Here is a 19,949-nt window from a genome sequence, read left to right as displayed (position 1 = left end):
CCTGCTCCTGATTTAATCGGGGCAGTCGGGAGGGCAATGGGCTCTCCACCCCATGACTTTTGATCTGATTATACGACCCCCAACCCTTCATCCTGGGGGTGCTGAGGGTTTTGGGGGTGGGGTGGAATTAAATTGCACTCACTGCAGGTGCTTGGCATTCATTTGAGCCTGACAGTGGAGCTCAGAAGCTTGCAGGGAAAATCACTTTGATTGGCTCTTAAAGGTGGGGTCTTCACCTTTGAAGGCCTGGCTACACCGACAGCAGGCACTTAACTGCCAGGCTGCCAATTCATCCCATTGTGGCTCCCGGGAATGCCCACAGCGGGGTTACCATTAAATTCAGCCCAGAGTGGGGAAAACAGTGGAGAAAACAGACAATCACCTGTGAGTTTCCAATTAATGGTCAAAGGGTGGACTCACTGTCCAATTAAGGCAACAAAATGGAGGCACCTTGTTTATATTCACCAATTATTGATGACAGTGGCTGGAATTTTCTGGTCCCATTGGCATTGGGCGTCTTGGTGGGTGGGGGCAGGAACAACATGGCGAGAAGGCCAAAAATCGGTTTCACACCGTCGTGAATCCAGTTTGCGATCATCCGCTCCACCCGTCACTGGCGGGCCACGTTTCCTGCTGCTGCACGTCAGGAATCTAATTTCAATATTTTAGCTTCTCACTAGAAACCCTGCTCGCTGGAATTATCCCACCACGCTGGAGCATCCAGGCACACACTGACGTGTTTCACAACTGGACATACGTGATGTACACTTGGAGGGCTGCACTTTGTTCGGGACTTCGAGGTTTGTTTGCCCACTTTGCTTCGGGCAGCACTCATGGACATCAGCACCAGGCTTCGCAGGCAGCACCACATCACTTCTGGGGGAGGCTCATAGGCAGGTCTCTATCTACCAGACCAGCCGTTAAGGCAGGGGTGGCTTTTCAACTGCTGCATGGCTAGGGCTTGCTTGTGGGAGGGAGAGAAGTGGCCTCAGGCAAGGGAAGAGGCTGCAGGGTGAGGGCATTACCAGTGAAGGGGGGTATCCCAGGATGTGTGTAGGGGCACAAGTTGATCTGTGCAAGTGGCCTCAAGATGGTGAGGACTGAGGAGGCAGTCTCCAGACGAGATGAGGCCAGATGGAGATGTCAGGGTGTGTGTGAGAGAGAGAGTGGTGATGTCCCTTGAGCTGTCAGCAAGTGAGATGCCAGTGAATGTGTGATGGCGAGTTTAGAGTGATAAGATGGTTGCCTTACCCTGGTCGCATGGATAAGATCATTCATCCGCTTTCTGCACTGGATGGCCAACCAATTGTGTGCAGCATTGGCACTGACCACCTCTGCCACCGCCTCCCAAGCCGGAGCAGTGAGGCTGAAAGGCCTCTTGCAGCCAGAGCAGGGATGGAGGACATTGCAGCAGGCCTCCACGGCATCCAGAATGCATCCCAGCGATGTGTCACTAAATAGGGGGCTTTTGGGGCCATGTCCTCACTGAAGCATTCCTGGGTTGCAAGCCTTGAGAAGTGTGCACACGGCTGCAGTTTAATAATAGTGCCCTGCGTGTGCAAGTGGCGAGGTAACAGCATGGCAGGCAAAGCAGGGGCTGCCCGCCAATGAGACAGCGTGTTTCCTGTGGCTGCATAATTAATGAGGCAGGATTGGGATGATACAGAGTGAAAACCCACCATTGTGGCTGGCGGGTAAAACAACCTTTTTCCTGCCTGCTACCGCACTTTGTGCAAATCTGGAACATTTCCGCCCAGTGAAATAATTCTCTTTCTCTTTCTTCAGGCACCATGCCCTGAAAGAGTGTTGGCGACCATGGACCTTCATATTAACCTTGCTCTGGAGGTATAGATCATCTTTGTTGGTGTTACATTCATTCAATCTCTTTTACCATTGATTATAGAGTCGGGTCGATTTGTTCAGCCGCCGAATCCATAGAGAGTGCGGCCCTGGCGTTTCAGAGCGTACACCACATCCATGGCGGTGACCGTCTTCCGCTTGGCGTGCTCGGTGTAGGTGACAGCATCCCTGATCACATTCTCCAGGAAAACCTTCAGCACCCCGCGGGTCTCCTCGTAGATCAGGCCCGAAATGCGCTTGACACCGCCACGGCGAGCCAGGCGGCGGATGGCTGGTTTGGTGATGCCCTGGATGTTATCCCGAAGCACTTTGCGGTGCCGCTTTGCTCCGCCTTTCCCCAGTCCTTTGCCTCCTTTCCCTCTGCCAGACATGATGCTGCTTCAGTCAAATCGCTGCTGAATGAGTCTTTCCCATCAGCATCAACTTTCTAAATCATGATTCCTTATTATGTGCTGAAGAAATTTCAACTGTCTCTTCCTGATTTTGGTCAGCACAGTTCTGTTGGTCTCAGATTTTACTAGCACCTCTTCATTGTGAATTGTCCAAGATAACTTCATTATTCGCCTCAAAAACCACAACTCCGCAGCTTCAATTCCTCTCTGAATTGCTTCACTGATTGTCCAACACTCAATTCCAAATGTAAAAATTGAGGTGATGTAGCATGCCAGGATTCTCAGCTTTGTTTTCATGGCTAATTTTGATTTGATCATAATCTTTTTCATTTTTTGAAAAGCATCTTTGGCCATTCCAGTCCTTTGTCTTATTTATTGTTCACACCTTCCGTCCAATTTTAACACACTTTCAAAGTAACAAAGTAACCTGCCTGACCTTTTCATTCTTCACTGTGTTCTTACATTCTGGTATGTTTTTCATTTTAGACACCCCTAGACATTTTGTTTTCTTGCAATCTTTGCTCAGCCCTTTCTTTTCACTTTCACTAACTATCCAAAATCTTTTGCAGTTTCTCTTCAGAGTCGGCAATAATAATGGTGTCGTTGGCATATCTTATATTATTAAAGTTGTAACCTCCAACTAATAATCCAGGAAGGTCTTCAATCTCTCTAAGAATATTTTCACTATACAAATTGAATAAATCTGGGAAGAAAATGCACCCCTGTCTGACCCCTTTTTTAATCTTCACAAAATTGCTTAGATCGTTCTTAACTTTTACTGCTGCAGTTTGTTCACAATAAAGATTTCTTATCACTCTAAGATCTTTGCATCAAGGTCAAGAGACTGTAACATGCTCATCAGTTCTTCATGCTTCACCTTATCAAATGCCTTACTATAATCGGTAAAACACATGAATGCATCTTTTTTTCTCGATGGCTTTTTCTGATGGATGCGTACCATAAAGATAGCATTTCTCATGCCTCTACAAAACCACATTGAACAGCTAAAATTTCAGGCATTATCTTGCTCCTAGCCCTATTCATCAGTACTCGAAGAAGAGTCTTAGTAGTGTGACTCATCAGACATTCAATTGCTCTGAGCTTTTTAGGGAGTGCAATAAACATTGATTTACTAAGTCTTGTGGGATTTCTGCCGTGTCATAGACTTCATAAAAGATGAGATTCAATTTGTTTATTCCTAAATCTTCTAAACTCTAATTTGTTAGTGACAATTTAATCTGGGCCTTTGGCTTTATTGTTTTTCACCTTATTTATTGCTGTTCTTACTTCATCTTTCATGATCTTTGGAACATCCATATTTTTCTTAATTGCTGGCTTTTCTTCTTGTCTGTTGTTCTCAAATAAGTCTTGTATGTATTCTGTCCATCTTGCAACTTGATCCTTTTCCATGATAACGTCCCCATGCTTCCCTTTGATGCATCCGGCAAATGTACATCCAACTTTTCCAGTGATTTCCCTAATGTCTTTATGCATTTTTCTTGAGTCTGTGTTCTTACCCTTTTCTATTCCTTTTTCAACCATGTTTCCTTCTCTTCAACACATTTTTGTTTTTGTTTGATCCTTTTATCCAATTCCTGATATCTCCATTGATCTATTTTCTTTACCTTCCCCCTAGGAACATAGGAACTTGAGTAGACTATTCTTCCCACTATGCCTGTTCCACCATTCAATTAGATCATGACTTAACATCTACCTCAACATCAATTTCCCGCGCTATCTCCATATCCCTTGATGTTATTAGTCTCCAGAAATCTATTGATTTTTATTTTGAACATGCTCAATGATTGAGCTTCCACAGCACCTCTAGGGTAGAGATTTCCAAAGATTCACCACCCTCTGAGTGAAGAAATTCCTCCTCATCTCAGTCTTAAATGGCCTACCCCTTATTCTGAGATTATGTCCCCTGGGTTTAGATTCACCAGCCAGGGGAAACATCTTATCTACATCCACCCTGTCGCACCCTGTAAGAATTTTGTAAGTTTCAATGAGGTCACCCCTCATTCTTTGAAACTCTAGGGAATACAGACCCAGTTTCTTTAACCTCTCCTCATGAGACAATCCTGCCATCCCAGGGTTTAATCTGCTGAACCTCCATTGCACTCCCTCTATGGCAAGTACATCCCTCCTTAGATAAGGGGGCCAAAACTGTACACAATACTCCAGGTGAGGTCTCACCAAGGCTCTATACAACTGCAGCAAGACATCTTTACTCCTGTACTGAAATCTGCTTGTGGTGAAGGCCAACATACCATTTGCCTTCCTAATTGCCTGCTGCACCTACATGCTAACTTCTAGTGATTCGTGAACAAGGACACCTAGGTCCCTTTGGATATCAACACTTGCCAACCTCTCACTATTTAAGAAATATTCTGTCTTTCTGATTTTTCTACCAAAGTGAATAACTTCACACTTATTCACATTATATTCCATCTGCCATGTTCCAGCCCATTCACTTAGCCTGTCCAAGTCCTCTTGAAGCCTCCTTGCATCCTCCTCACAACTTAAATTCCCACCCAGTTTGGTATCATCAGCAAATTTGGAAATATTACAATTGGTCCCCACATCCGAATCACTCATATAAATTGTGAGTAGCTGTGGACCTGCAGGACCCCAAAAGTAACAGCCTGCCATCCTGAGAATGATCCGTTTATTCCCTACTCGCTGTTTTCTGTCTGTTAGCCAATTCTCAATCCATACTAGTATACTTCTCCCCATCCCGTGCACTCTAATTTTATTTACTAACCTCCTGCGTGGGACCTTGTCAAAAGCTTTTTGAAAATCCAAATAATCACATCCACTGGTTCTCCTTTATCAATGCTACAAGTAATATCCTCAAAAAACTCCAGCAAGTTCGTCAAACATGATTTCCCTTTCATAAATCCATTGACTCTGCCCAATTGTATCTTTCTTTACTAAATGGGAAGTAATCACATCCTTTATAACAGATTCTAACATTTTCCCTACTCCTAGTGTCAAACTAACAGGTCTGTAGTTCTCCATTCTCCCTCTTCCTCCCTTCTTAAATAGTGGGGTTACATTTGCTACTTTCCAGTCTGCAGGAACCTTTCCAGAATCTATAGAATTTTGAAAGATAAGCACCAATGCATCCACTATCTATCTAGCCACCTCCTTCAACACTACAGGATAAAGCTCATCTGGTCCAGAGGACTTATCAACCTTCAATCCAGTTATCTTTTCAAGTACGACCTCTTTATTAATACGAATTTCTTTTAGCTCCTCAATTTCACAAGTCCCTTGGTTGCCTTATATTTCTGGGAGACTTTCTGCATCTTCTTCCATGAAAACTTCCTGTCCTCTGTCAGGTCCAATATTTTATGTCTTCTGTTTTTGTTTCTTTCTCCTTTCTTTAATTGGAATGGGTCTTTCTGATGATTCTAACATTGATGCTTTGAACATTTCCCATGTTGAATGGCTTCCTTGGTCTTCAAGCTGTTATAAACACTTTAGAACTTCCACTTTAATTTTTTCTTTAATTGAGCCCACTAATTTGAGTAGTTCATAATCTAATCTCTTGAATGTCACTGTTTCTTTTAACTTCCTCAGCTTTACTTTGATGATGCAAACTACAGCTACATAGTCACTTTCACAGTTGACACGCAGGCATGTTCTTTGATTGTTGAACCACGTTTGAATCTGCTGTTTATTGTCACATAGTCAATTTGATTTCTGGTCATGTCTTTCTGAGCTGTAATTTCAATACATTGAGATGCACACATACACGTGTACACCTTTCCTTAATGTTGTTTTCCCCACAAAGTTAGCCCATATTGAAATTTTGAAGAGCATTCTGCTCTTACCTTTAGGTCACTATCAGCACATTCTTCAGTCTTTACCACTATCATTAACACCCCCTTTGTCTCGTGTCCATGACATCTTTGTCAATATCTCCTTAGCTGCCACCTATCCCTGACCTTCTATCTTGCTCCACCCGGTCTTAAATAAACAGTATAAAATCCATCACATTTCTACTTCTCTTCTGAAGAAGAGTCATATGGACTTGAAACGTTAGTCAGGATTTTCCGTGTCCGCTGGTGTGGGCGTGTTCGGTGGCATGAGCAGGCAATATGGCACGATTGGTTTCATGACGACGTGAAACCAGTTCGCGATCGTCTACTCGGCCTGTCAATGGACGTCAGGGACCTCATTGTAATACATCAATATATCATTATTAGGCCTGCCCACCAGAATTGTCCCCCCCGCCCTCCACTTGATCATATGCCCACATCAGCGGGAAAACATGCCGACATGTTTTGCAACAGCACATAAGCGACGTGCACCTGGTGGGCTGCACTTCGCTCGGGACTTCAAGGTTTGTTTGCCTACCTTACTTCGGTCAGCACTCGCAGTCATCAGTCCCAGGCTTCACAGACAGCACCACATCACTTTTAAGGGGGGCTCACGGCAGGTCTCTACCTACCAGATCAACCATATGTGGGTGGTTTTTCAATGGCTGCAGGGCTAGGTTCTGCTTGGGGAAGGGGGAGAAGTGGCCTCAGACAAGGGAAGAGGCTGCAGGATGAGGGCTGTACTGGGGAAGGATGGTAACCCAGGGTGTATGTGGAGGCACATGTTGATCTGTGCAAGTGGCCTCAAGATGGTGAGAACTAAGGAGGCAGTCTCCAGAGGAGATGAGGCCAGATGGACATGTGAGGGTGTGTGTGAGAATGGGTGGTGATGTCCCTTGAACTTGCAGTGAGTGAGATGCCAATTAATGTGCAATGAGCTTGAGTGTGTGAGTTTAGAGTGATGAGATTTTGCCATACCGCAGGTGCACGGATGAGATCATTCATCCTTTATCAGCATTGGATGGCCAACCTCTTCTGTGCAGCATTGGCACCGATCACCACTGCAACTGCCTCCCAAGCTTGGTTGGTCACACCGCTGCCCATCCTGAGCCAGAGTGGGTGTAGAGGAGATCGCGACAGGCTTCCACAGCATCCAAAAGTTGTTCCAGTGATGCGTCACTAAACCTGGTGGCTGCAGTCTTTTTGCCTTTTGTGGACATCCTCCCTGCAGTACTCGTGGACTGGAAGCACTGAGAGGTGTGCGCGCGGCTCATCTTTAAATATGGCGCTCAGTTTGGTGAAGCAGCGAGATGATGGTGTGGTGGGTGAATGAGAGCCCAGCCGCCATTGAAACGGCGTGTTTCCTGGGAAAGCATAACTAACGTGACAGGTTTGGGATATCACCGCATGAAAAGCAGCCATTGCGGCTGGCAGGTAAAACATTGTTTTACACGCTCGCTATCACACTTAGTGCAAACCTGGGACAAATCCACCCGTTAACTCTGTTTCTCCCTCTACAGATGCTGCCAGACCTGCTGAGTTTTTCAATTTTTGTTTTTATTTAAAATTTGGAATAATATATTGACAGAGGTAGCTTGGAGGTATTTTGTTTGTCAGTGGGATGTGCCACTGAGGAGTAAAAAGAACACAAGTTCCCAACTCAGGAATGTCATCAGAGAAGGATATCCTCACCCACGAGAGGCAGAGAGAGTTTGAAGGTGGGGGGTTGGGTGTGTGGTGAGGAGTTGGTGCCAGGAAGAAGCAGGTGAGCATCCCAAGTAGCCCTTGCTTATCTTAGCTGGAGAGTATGAAAACTGGCATTGGGCACATACCAACTCTCAATCATAGAATGGTGCCTGGGCAGTGGGAGGTGATGAAATGACAAACTAAAGTGATTAACAATCCCATATATGATCGTCTAGGGTAGCAGGGGTATCTGGAGAGTTCTGAGGGAGTGGTCAACAATGCTCTTTTGTGAGCCCAGGTTCAGCTGACCCAGCTGATAGTCCCTGGAAGGGTTCCATGCCATTGAGGAACCAGGGTGGTGGATCTTCATGACTGGCGGAAACCTAGTTCAACTGGTGTAACGACAGCAGATTCAAGCTGTTGTTAGTTGAGCACTGCAACCTGCAGAAGGCAACCGTAAACTACTGCAGTACTTTGCCAAGCATGACCATGGACTGACACAAAATCAAAGAAAAATCACAACAGCATCAAGGGGATCCCTCCAACCCAGGAACAAATGCTTTGCTCAATATGGTTAGTCATGTGTTACAGGAACATCATCACGTTGCTGTTAGCATCCAAAAGAAGAGCATCAACATCAAAATGTAGAATGTGAGAACCCTGTTACAACCCTGGAAAATTAATGAACGTCAAGCATGAAATAAGGCGTTTGAAAGTCACCATTCTTTGTTTGAGTGAAATGCACTGGAAAGACGCAGGTAATTCTACACTGAATAACATTACACTCACTACTCAGAAGGTCAAAAGCACGAGAGAGATGTAGAGATCCTCCTAGGTGAAGAAGTTTCAAAATGTGTGCTCAGTTATTTGGTTATCTTGGACAGAATGATCCCAGTTACAATCAAAGCCCAATCTCTCAAACTTGCCACCAGGTCTATGCACCAACATCTGACGGTGAAGAAGAGGATATTGATCACTTCTATGAAGACCTGGTTAAAGCTAAACACCAATGTCAGATGGAATGCTCTACACCAGAGGGCTGTGGAAGCTCAATCATTGAGCATGTTCAAGACAGAAATGGATAGATTTCTGGAGACTAATGACATCAAGGAATATGGAGATAGTGCGGGAAAGGCAATGAGGTAGATGATCAGTCATGATTTAAATGAATGATGGAGCAGGCTTGATGGGCCGAATGGCTTATTCTTATGTTCCTAATTTTTGTCATGGATGATCTAAATGCAAAGGTAAGTTCTATCAGGAAAGGCAACATAGTTGGACCTCATGGCTTGAGTAACCCAACAAAAGAGGGGAAATGTGGATCAATTGTGTGCAGCAAATGATCAGGTTATTCTAAATTTATGACTCAAGGAAATACATCTGGAAAAGCCCTGGTGACATGACCAGAACTGACTATGTGACAATAAAAGAAATAACTACCTTCAGAAAATGAAATGCACTCATCTAGGCCAGTGGGGAGTATTCTGACTTGTGCCTTGTAGACGATGGACAGGCTTTGGGGAGTCATGGGGTGAGTTACTTTCCACAGGATTCCTAGCCTCTGACCTGTTCTTGTAGCCACAGTATTTATATGGCTAGTCCAGTTCAGTTTCTAGTCAATTATAACCTCCAGGGTGTTGATAGTGGGAGATTCAGCAATAGTAAGGCCATTGAATGTCAAAGGGGGATTCTCTCTTGCTGAGGATCATCATTGCCTGGCATTTTGAGCTGAGCTGAACCGAACAAAAAAAAATCCTGGAATTTCTGTTAAATTGTTCTTTATTTGGTCTGAAATCAGCCAAACCACTGCAAAAGAGCAGAATTTCAAGTGCAAATTACACCCAGGACAAAATGAGGTTTTGTGATCTTTTGTGCTGGCATAAAAAACATTGGGCAGGATTTTTCAGTTGGTGTGCGGGGGCAGGCCTGACATGCCGATGCATAAAATCATGCATGATGAAGTCGGGCTTGCGTCCTGATGTTTGCGTCCTGTTGCAATATTTCGTTCAGCAGGCGCACGCCAGAGTTGGCCGCGCGCCCGCCGTTATGTAAGCGGCCTATTAAGGCCATTAAAGAAGTAATTAATGCAATTGTAAATGCTGCCCGTCCAACCTTAAGGTTGGCGGCAGGCGAAAAGGCCAAGTGGCCTTCATATTTTTTAGGAAACTTCATCCACGAGCGGGATGAGGTTTCCTAAAGCTTTTATTAATTAAAATAAAAAATATTTCCTAAATATAAAAACATGTCCCATCCCATGTTACACAGTCACATAAGGGCACATGTTTAAATAAATTTATAATCCATGTATTTAATAATTACAATAACGATTCAATCTCCCTGAGACAGCTCTGTGCTTCAGGGAGATCGAAGCGCTCTTCCACACGCATGCACGAAAGAGTGCTGGCCCCGACTCTCTCTCCTCCCCCCCCGCCTGCACAGGTAGCGCTGAGCGCTACTGCTTGGGTCTTACGCAAGGCGACCCTTAATTGGCCTGCCTGCATAAAATGGTGGCGCAGAACCGATCATGGGTGGTGATTGGCTCCGCGACTGGCCCCGCCCGCTCCCACTGAGCCCGTCCGCCGCCTGAAAAATTCAGACCATTGTTTCAGAATCTGGCCCCACCCACAAAACTGACCATGTCTCAGATCAAATTAATCACCAGTGTGAGTTTCTGCTAATTGTGGAGGTGAATTTTGCTGCCCCTCAGCCAGCATTATTGTAGGTGGAGTGGGTGCATGTAAAATAGGACAAGTGGATAGCCCGCCACCTTCCCACCCACCCCTGAGCTTTCCCTCATAAAATGGTGGGCATCAGGTAAGGCATCAGCCAAACTGCCCGCCCTTAGGCCTACTGACCAGTTAAGGGCCTATTTCCGCCCCCGCAGCACTAATACAAGCAGCTGAGGAAAATGGAATGAAGGAGGCCAACCCACTTCTTTACCACCTTAAGTGAAAAGGCAGGCCCTTTGGGGCGTTGTACCTCCTTTGCAGGGATGTGCCCTGTGTCCATTGGGCTCCCACAAGATGGTACCCACCCCTTGTGCCCCCTCTCCAGCCTCCAGAACCTGACTCTCTGCTCCTCTTCGCCCCTCTCTCTCTCGGGTCCTGAACCCTCCCCTACCAAAAAACCCAGAACACATTAGTCCAGTATCCATGTTGTCTTTTTTTTCAGAATGGCTTGTAGTCCCAGCAGCAGCCACGACTGAGTTCTCTTGCTGCTGGGACTACTCAGCTGCTGGCCAATCAGATTGGCTGACAGCTCTGGAGGGCGGGACTTCCTTTTCCTGAGGGGTGGATGTCCCACTCTCAGCTTGTTGAGTGATAAGTACATTTAAAATAAAAAAAAGGGGATGTATTGAATAAACTAAACAAACTCAAAGAGGATAAAACCCTTGGTCTAGATGATTGCATCCACATATTTTAAAAGTATCTAGGGATGAGATAGCAGAGGCATTACTACACATATTTAATAATTTGTTAGAAAAAGATGTAGTGCCAGAGGTCTGCTGGATAGCTAATTTAATTCCTTTCTTTAAGAAAGGGGACAGAATACGCCCAGGGAATTATAGACCAGTCAGCTTAACATTGGTTGTAAGAAAGTAATGGAATCCCTATTAAAGGAGGGAATAGGAGAACATCTAGAAACAAGAAATACAATAATGAATAATCAGCATGGATTTCAAAAGGGAAAATCTTACTTGACCAACTTTATTGAATGTTTTGAGGAGGTTACAGAGAGAGTAGATAATGGTAATATAGTGGATGTAATTTATCTGGATTTTCAAAAGGCATTTGGTAAGGTGTCCCATAATAGACTAATGAATAAGGTCAGAGAATGCGGAGTCAGGGGACAAGTGGTAGAATGGATTGCTAGCTGACTTCAAGACAGAAAGCAGTGATTGGGAGTAAAGTGTAGATATTCAGAGTGGAGAAGGTTGGGAAGCAGTGTTCCATAATGATCAGTGCTGGGACTACTGCTGTACACAATTTGCATTAATGATTTGGACTTTAGAATCAAAACAACATTTCTAAATTTGTAGATGACAACAAATTGAGGGGGATTTATCTATACTGAGGAGGATGGCAACAAATCACAGGAGGACATTAATAAACTTACAAAATGGACAAATAATTGGCAAATGAAGTTCAACATGGATAAATGTGAGGGTAATATGTTTTGGTAGGAAAAATAGTGAGGTCACTTATTAATTGGATGGTTCAAGTATAGGTGGGATAGGGGAACAAAGGGATTTCAGATTCAAATTGTTATGATCCCCAGCTGAGGTTACCACTGGACAAGCCTGATTGCAGGATGGAACCCGGCTTGATAAATCTTAACTTATATTTGTTTAGATACATGGAGAGTAGCTACTGAACAGAGTCACAGGAGTCAGCTGATGAACTTTTAACAAAAGAATAAAACATTTATTAAACAAAAAATAATGAATTATTACTTCTTCACCCACAACTTTACCTTTACAGATATATGCAGATTTGTAAGGATAGCACAAGTTACAAAAGCTATCTTATACTTTAATGTTCACAGTAAGTACACAGTCCATGTAAACCAATAGGTGACCTGTGATTAGACACACCACACTCTGAAACCAAGTGACAGATGTCACCTCAACTCCCCTGAGATGCTTGTCACACTGTAAGCCAACCAGTCTCACTGAACTCCATTTTTCACAAGAGGGTTTCCAATCTCCACTCTCTAAGAGCTCACGTTGGAATCTTCTGCCAAGCTGACACTTTCTCTCAGATGCCTTCCCCAAGGGTTCACTTCCAGGGTTTCAAACTCTTCTTCTGATTTCCTCTCCCCTGGGTCACCACATGCATTCAAGCTTTCTTCCATGCACTCTATCTCACCGACTCAGCTGTCAACAGTACACCACTGATTCACATGTTGATAGCAAAGAGTTACAGACCTCCAGTTGCTTCTTTGAACCTTCTGACTTCTCGCAAGCCTTTATCTCTTTAAGCTTGAAGCTTGGAGCCTTTCTGATCATCACTTTCACTTTCACAGAACAGGACCTTTTCCAGGTTCCTGTCCTTCCTTTGACTGGAAGGTCTGCTTGGGATTTTCTCCTGTTCCACTCCCCTGGATTCTTGGGGACTTTCTTCTTTAGCTGGGAACTGGCTATCTGCCCCTTTTACTCTACTGTCTCTCTGGCAGCTACTTTCTACCAACTTTAGCTATCTGCCTTCAAAACAGCTGAACTCAAACAGCTTCCAAATCAAACTGCTGTTTCTAGTTTCTTCTATGTGTGCCTGTGGAGGGGATCTGCCGCTCTGGATCCCTGTTGCTAGGCAACAGCCCAGCTTTTCTACTCTTGTGTTTGTTTAACTTCTCTTACAGTCGTAAACTCCCATTGGAAATGTATGCACCTTTTAAAGTGAAACTAAAACTCAACTTGACCTTTTCTTAACACACAAATACAGAAATACAAATCAAGCTTAAACTTTAAAGTTAAAACGCATTCCTAACACCCACAAATACAAACATAACTTACTTGGACTTATCTCTACTTCCTAGCAACGTCAATCACTAAAAGTTGTGCCACAGGTTAACAAGGCCATAAAAAAAGCAAACCAAGCACTAGGCTTTACTCCTAGAGGGATATAATTGAAAAGTAGGGAAGTTATGCTAAACATGTTTCAAACCTTAGTTAGACCCCACTTTGTGCAGTTATGGCACCATATTATATCAAAGATAAAGAAGCACTGGAGGGGATGCAGAGAAGGTTTATGAGGATGATACCAGAAAAACATGGGTATACATATCAAGAAAAATTTGACAGGTTGGATCTCTTTTGAGAAAAGGTGAGCGGGTTACCTAATAGAGGTCTTTAAAATTCTGAAAAGTTTTGATAAAGTGGATACAGAGAGAATGATTCCTATTGTGAGGAATAGCATCAACTAGAAACCATCAATATAAGATTGTCACCAAGAAATAGGGAATTCAGAAGAAACGTTTTTACCCAAACAGTAGTGAAATGTGGAACTCACTACCACAGGGAGTGGATGAAGTGAATAGAATAGATGAGTTTAAGGGGAAATTGGACAAGCACATGAGACCAAAGGGATTAGAGAGTTATGATGGTAGATTTAGATGAGGAAAGATGAGAAGAGATTGAGTGGAGCAAAAACATCAGCATGAACTTGTTGGGCCGAATGGCTTGCTTTCTGTACCATATGTCCTATGTAATCCTATGTAAACTGACTACTGTGCACCAATATAACTGGCATATGATTCTTGTTTATTTGTTAAAGTCATTTTCAGTCACTTAAAATAGAGGATTAGACACTGATTAAAAATGTTTATGTTTTGTGATAAATCCATTTTCAGATGTATTATTTAAACTGCATCAAGTTACCACTTTTAAATATATCTTTATATTTTAAAGCAAAATTTCTCTTAAACAATTATGATCTGAAATGTTCCCGAATTGTGCAGATTCATGGCGGATTTTACATTCGCCGATAGATAAATGATTTTGAGCAGAAGCCTGAGAGCAAAAAATACTTCTTAAAGCTAATGCAATTTTAGGTGCAATTTGCACCCAGATCACTGATTGCGCCCAAAACAGAAACTCTCCTCACTGGTCTTTAATGACAGGCTCCATTAATAAGCTAGGTTGACTGTTCAACCATTTAACAATGCACACATTTGTCCTTCTGCAAGGGTTCATAACATAAGATAAAAATATGATTGTGTATAAAGTAGTATCAGTCAGCAGCAGAGATTTGTTCAATCTGTCTACAATATGGCTTTTGTTGATCTCACTCCCTGGTTTAGTTTATATCTTTCATTCCTTAAGCAAATTATTTCAGTTCCCACGTCCTTATAGTTAGAAAGGATAAACATCAACAATTTTTTCTGTTTTTAAATGGAGTGATTTATAAACAGTTCAACGGAGAAAGAGCAAATTGCACTAGGGATAAAGTGCATCATGCTGCCAAAACTATTCTAGTGAGAGCTTTTGTATATATTGGTACAAATTTCTGTGGAGGGCAGACAGGCTCCCATCACACATTGTACACCATCCGTATACAAAAACAAGTCTACCAGTGTTCTAAATATGACCTGTATGGTCACACTGGAAAAACTTATCATGGCTATGATGACCACTTATTATCAGTACCAGTAATCAGGCACATTTAGCTAATGCTATTGCCTGTACTGTTTTAATGCATTATTTTTACAACAGTTATTAGAAAGAACTTTACTAATAAATAATTGTTGTTACAAATTAATACATATTTAATAAGATAATTACTCTACTAATTTTATATTTATAAGTAAGGAATAAAATTATCTACAAAGGTGATTATATACAATGAGTAGAAATCTTCAAAGGAAAAGGCTCACATTTTAACATTTTTCTTCAAGTTTGTAAAATAAATCCTGGCCACTACTAATATAATATAAACAGAAAATGCTGGAATTGCTCAGCAGGTTTGGCACAATCTGTGGAGAAAGAAAGAGAGTTAAGTTTCAAGTCGATCTTTTGTCAGAACTGAGTTGGATTGACATCTGCTATAATTGCAAAGACTGTTATTAAAAGCTATACAGTGATGACTTTTTATATGTCAATAGTTTTGCATATTTTTGATTGCACTGCTTTCTTGAAAATCATTTTTTTTTAAATCCAGAAAATTAAAGCAGAATCTTGCGTAGATTTGATTTCAAGTCCTTGTAAAATGGTACCAAAATGGATCCTGTTCAGAATAACCAACAATTAAACTCCGCCACAACTCCGAAGTATTTGGGTCAATATTAAAACTAAATTAAATCTTTATGTTTAACCAAAGCAAAATTTCAGCTTGCTCTCAACTGGGTTCTAACCAAGAAGAAAAACTCTGCACAAAACAACCATTTCACGCTTCCTTTGATTTGAATTATTGCAGCTGCCACAAAAGCATGGTCTTGCCCAACCACATCTCCAGGGCTACATTTTACTGTGACAGCAACATCAAACCTCTGCGGTGAATGAAACATTTCAGTGCAGCAATTTAATAAGATTGGAAGGTATACATTTAAAAAAGGGAGTAGTGCAAGTGAACTGTAGCTGTGTTCACAAATATGAACAGATTTAAAAGAAAATAGATCCCTGGACTGCCACACTATTTCTCCACCATCTCCCATACCTGACCTTATTTCAGAAGAGTGTATTAAGGACTGTGTTTTGCAAATACTTCAGGAGGTAAGGTATTGATTTGACAGCATGACAAATTTAAAAAGGGAATTACAAAAGAGTCGCTTACACAAGTAGAAGGGTCATGGCAGTACATTTCTGAAATCTAAAGCACTTGTTTATCTTTATTTTGGTCCCTGAATCAATTATATCAGGATTTTGAAGTATTATTTATGAAGCCATGGCCCACAACAGTTAATGGGTGTAAATCAAGAATTATATCACAGAACAGACGCATCATTAAAATTTCAGAATTTCAATTGATGATGTTTGTTGGGCAGCATTTTAACCCTCAATTTTTAAATCTCAAACCCACCTCTAACCCTCCAGCTTCCGAATTTATGATGTTGGTTCATTTACATCACTGCCTGTGGGCCAGAGAAGCAAGAGCTATTCCTCCAGGCCCAACAAGTTTACCTCTTTGCAGACCCCACAATTAGCTCACCCTGGACTCAATGCATCCTCCTATTACCCGTCCATCCCTACAATCTCCAAACTCTGATGCCCCCAACCTCCCCTGCAACCTCTCACTTACCTGGCATCCTTTCCCTGGCACTTTCTTCCAATCAATCAGGGTGACTGTTAGGTGGGAAACATGCTGAAAAAATGCAAAAACAGTCCCATGGTTAATTTCTGCAGGACACCGAGTCCCATACGTCTAGGTTTCCTGTCCAGAAATCTTCCTCCTCACTTTCCCCACAGCCCTGAGTGGATATCAGGGCCCTCTTGTCTGGCAGGCTGCCTCTCCCACATAAGTAACTCTGTTTCAGAGGTTTTGCTGGGTGAGAAAGCTGCAGAGACTGATAGTTGTCTTCACTTTCATGGAATCATAGAATCTTACAGCACAGAGGGAGGCCATCCTACCCATTGTGCCTCCCCTGGCTCTTTGAAAGACCAGTTGTTCTACATCCTTCCTTATTGTCAATAACACTGTAGGTTCCTCATCCTCAAGCACCTTTTCAACTCCCCTTTAAATGAATTATGGAATTAACTTTTAGGGAAAGGGTTCCAGATATCAAAAACTCTGAGTGAAAGTGTACACCTGCATGAAATAGGCTTCCATTACTTGCACAGTGACAGGAGTATGTCTGGGTAATTCATTTGTGCTGTTCTCTTTCACTAAAGCCTCACCTCTGCTTTTCAAGTGTCCTCTGATTCCTCCAAGCTGCACATGCCCAACTGAATTACAAATGGGATATCCATTTTGGTACGTGGAATGAAGGGAACAAAGAGCTCCCTAGATTTCCTCAAAAATAGTCACTGTGCATCCCAAGCAAAAATGTAAACTTTCCACAATCTGAAGTTTATATTGTTGGCCTGCCAACCAAAGCAAAGGAAGCGGATGTGCATTCCCGCAGTGACATCACTTCCAGGTCATTGCATTGAAACTTACATTTTAATGCCAGATCTTGACTTCACCCAACCTGGGACTGGAAATGTGAGTGAAGCACAAAAACGGAAACATAACGTAACAGGTTTTCCACCTTTTTTACACTGTATTGCACCTTGTTAATAGACACACATAGGGCACATCACATAGGAAAGTTATCACTACAGTTCAAATCAGGGCTGCAATATTACATCATTAAAGCCATGTCATTGAGACTCAATAGCACCCATTGTCAGTAAAATAAAATGTCAATAAATTTGGGTCTATGAGCTCCAACTGCCAATGTAGTAAAAGGCATTCACATATCAGACAATGGACCAATCAGCCAAACCTTTTGTTTATGGTGTCATCTAAATCTCTTGATACATTAATTCTCTGCGCTGCCTTTCTCTACTTATATTGCGGAAAGTGTACTGCAGATAGAACAGGTCTTGCATAATGTAGTTTTTCAAGAAGCAAAATATTTATTAAAATAATTAATATATAGAAACATTATTTTATGATCATACTTGGAAGTGCTTGGGTGGTTTCTTTATAAAATTGCTGCAAGAGTACATATGTCAAGTGAGGACCCTTTCAGCATTCGTGCCCTGACGATATAGTGGAACATGGCGGAAGGACTATAGATTTCTGGTGTAAGATTTAATGGCAAGTTTCAGCTTTACCTCTGTCTGGCCAAATTTTCTTGCTCCAGCTTTGCTTCACTGACTGCTCTCCCAAGTTGTGAATGGGAAACATTAAACAAATAACATTAACTGGCAAATTCTTTGACTTTATAGGCATGTGACAGTGCTATCATCACCCAGAGAACAGGAAATGATACATCTGGTTTTACCAGTAGAAAGGAATTCTCCCATGAGTCATTGGGTAGAAGGAGCCAAAACTAATTCATCTCCTGCCAAATATGACATATTAAAGTCTACAACATTTTGCATGGTTTATAAAGCTGAAAAATATACCAGGCTTCTTCTCTTTAATCATAACCAGCATTAGTTTCTCTGCATCAGCACAGATTGTTGACATGCGCCAGAGGTCACATCACACAGTGCAACTGAGAGCAAATTTCCCCAAGCAGGTTATATATTGTTTGTACAATATGACCTTAGGAAGGAATGTTTAGCTTTTATACATTCTTGTCAATTTTGGTTCTAAATTAATGACTATTATTATATGCAAGTTAGAGAAGGGGAGAGAGAAAAAGAAAAAGAAAAAAAAAACTGAGAGGGAAACATACACTGATATCATTTCTAAATCAAATGACCCATAAAGGAGATGATTAAAAAATTGGCTGATTAAAGAAATTGACATATCCTAAGCATTCAATCTCCTGTGGAATTGCACCCAGTGAGTTAAGACCAAGATTTAAGGGAAATGCTGGATTAGCAGTGGGGGAAGGGAAGGGAGAGTTACACCAGCATGGGCTATGGGCAGGAATTTCCTTCCGAGGCCGGGAAAGCAATGTCAGGACTGTTTCCGGGTCCCAACCCACCTCAAGAGAGGGGAAGTTTCAGAAGCAGTCACGTCCCCAATTTTCACAGACACGACTATTAATTGGCTGAACGCTGGGTTAGACATCCAAGTAGTGGCCGCGGGGAGCGGCAGTGAGCGAGAGCAGGCTCAATTTAAATATACATTGCACCAAGGATCCCAGAGAGAGGCAGAGGGCTGGCACCCAGTACAAGGCTGTCCTGTGCTTTGCAGGTGCTGACCTGGAGGTCCTCCTCGAGGGAGAAGAGGGAGCTCCTCTTTCCAGAGGGTGGCAGGAGAAGGCCATCCTCCCTAACCAAACTGGCAGGGATTGAGGCTACTGAGAATGTGAGCTTACAAAATACGGTCAGGAGGAACTGGGCCCAGTGCCAGAAAAGGCTCAATGACCTCCTTCGTTTGGTCAAGGTGAGCGCGACTCCACACCTTTCAACCTCCAGCAGAAACAGCAGCTGAGGACCCCGAGAGAGAATACAGCTCCTGATTATGAGAAAAATGCATGCCCAAGGTACTTATTGACCTCTTAGCAAAGCTTAGAGTCGTAGTGCTACTGAGAATCTGCCAGAACTGATACATGTAGCTTCTTATGTCCATGAGCCACTGGCATTGGCCATAGAGACCAGCAGTATCTTATGTGTCCCTCTATTATCATTAGAGGAGAAACGGGCATATAATGCCCGAGAAAGGGTGCAGACTGGAGGAGGAGTGCCCAACCTACAGAGCATCACCGCCATGAAGGAGGGAGAAATGGAAATTGCCAGGGTGGCTGACCATGAGAAAATTGGGGAAGGTGGAATGGGTGTCCCTGGTGAAGAGTGTGAAAAGATACTGTAATCTGTTGATCAAGGGGGTGTAGTGCACTCCACCCCATCTGACAGTATGCCAAAGGCTCAGATGCATTGGGAAGCCACAGCACTGCAGAGGCAAGTCCTTATGATCTCACCTTATGTCTTCCACAGTTTCAGAGTGTGAGGGGGAAGGACAGATTCCTGTGTCTGCACTGAGGCAAGCACTATCAACAATGACATCAGAGCAGGCACATCCACCAGCTCAGATAGACTCACCTTGATGGGTCCTCATATGCACGTAGATAGGGTGACATTAGGTGATGC

At 42.8% G+C, this 19,949-nt stretch overlaps 1 protein-coding gene across 1 annotated transcript; it reads right to left on the bottom strand.

Moving 5' to 3' along the window:
- Nucleotides 1–1,919: 1,919 nt before the first annotated feature.
- Nucleotides 1,920–2,231, bottom strand: LOC144690473 (histone H4). The gene has a single exon (XM_078558007.1). It carries the CDS (start codon nucleotides 2,229–2,231, stop codon nucleotides 1,920–1,922), a length of 312 nt encoding a protein of 103 aa, XP_078414133.1.
- Nucleotides 2,232–19,949: the final 17,718 nt, after the last annotated feature.

The sequence above is a fragment of the Cetorhinus maximus genome, chromosome 2, assembly GCF_964194155.1.
Source record: "Cetorhinus maximus chromosome 2, sCetMax3.hap1.1, whole genome shotgun sequence".
Taxonomy (NCBI): Eukaryota; Metazoa; Chordata; class Chondrichthyes; order Lamniformes; family Cetorhinidae; genus Cetorhinus; species Cetorhinus maximus.
Note: the sequence above shows the minus strand (reverse complement) of the source record. Positions and strands in the feature narration are given on the sequence as shown.

Coding starts and splice junctions, on each gene's coding strand:
- LOC144690473 (XM_078558007.1), bottom strand. CDS start 2,231: ATGTCTGGCAGAGGGAAAGGAGGCAAAGGACTGGGGAAAGGCGGAGCA.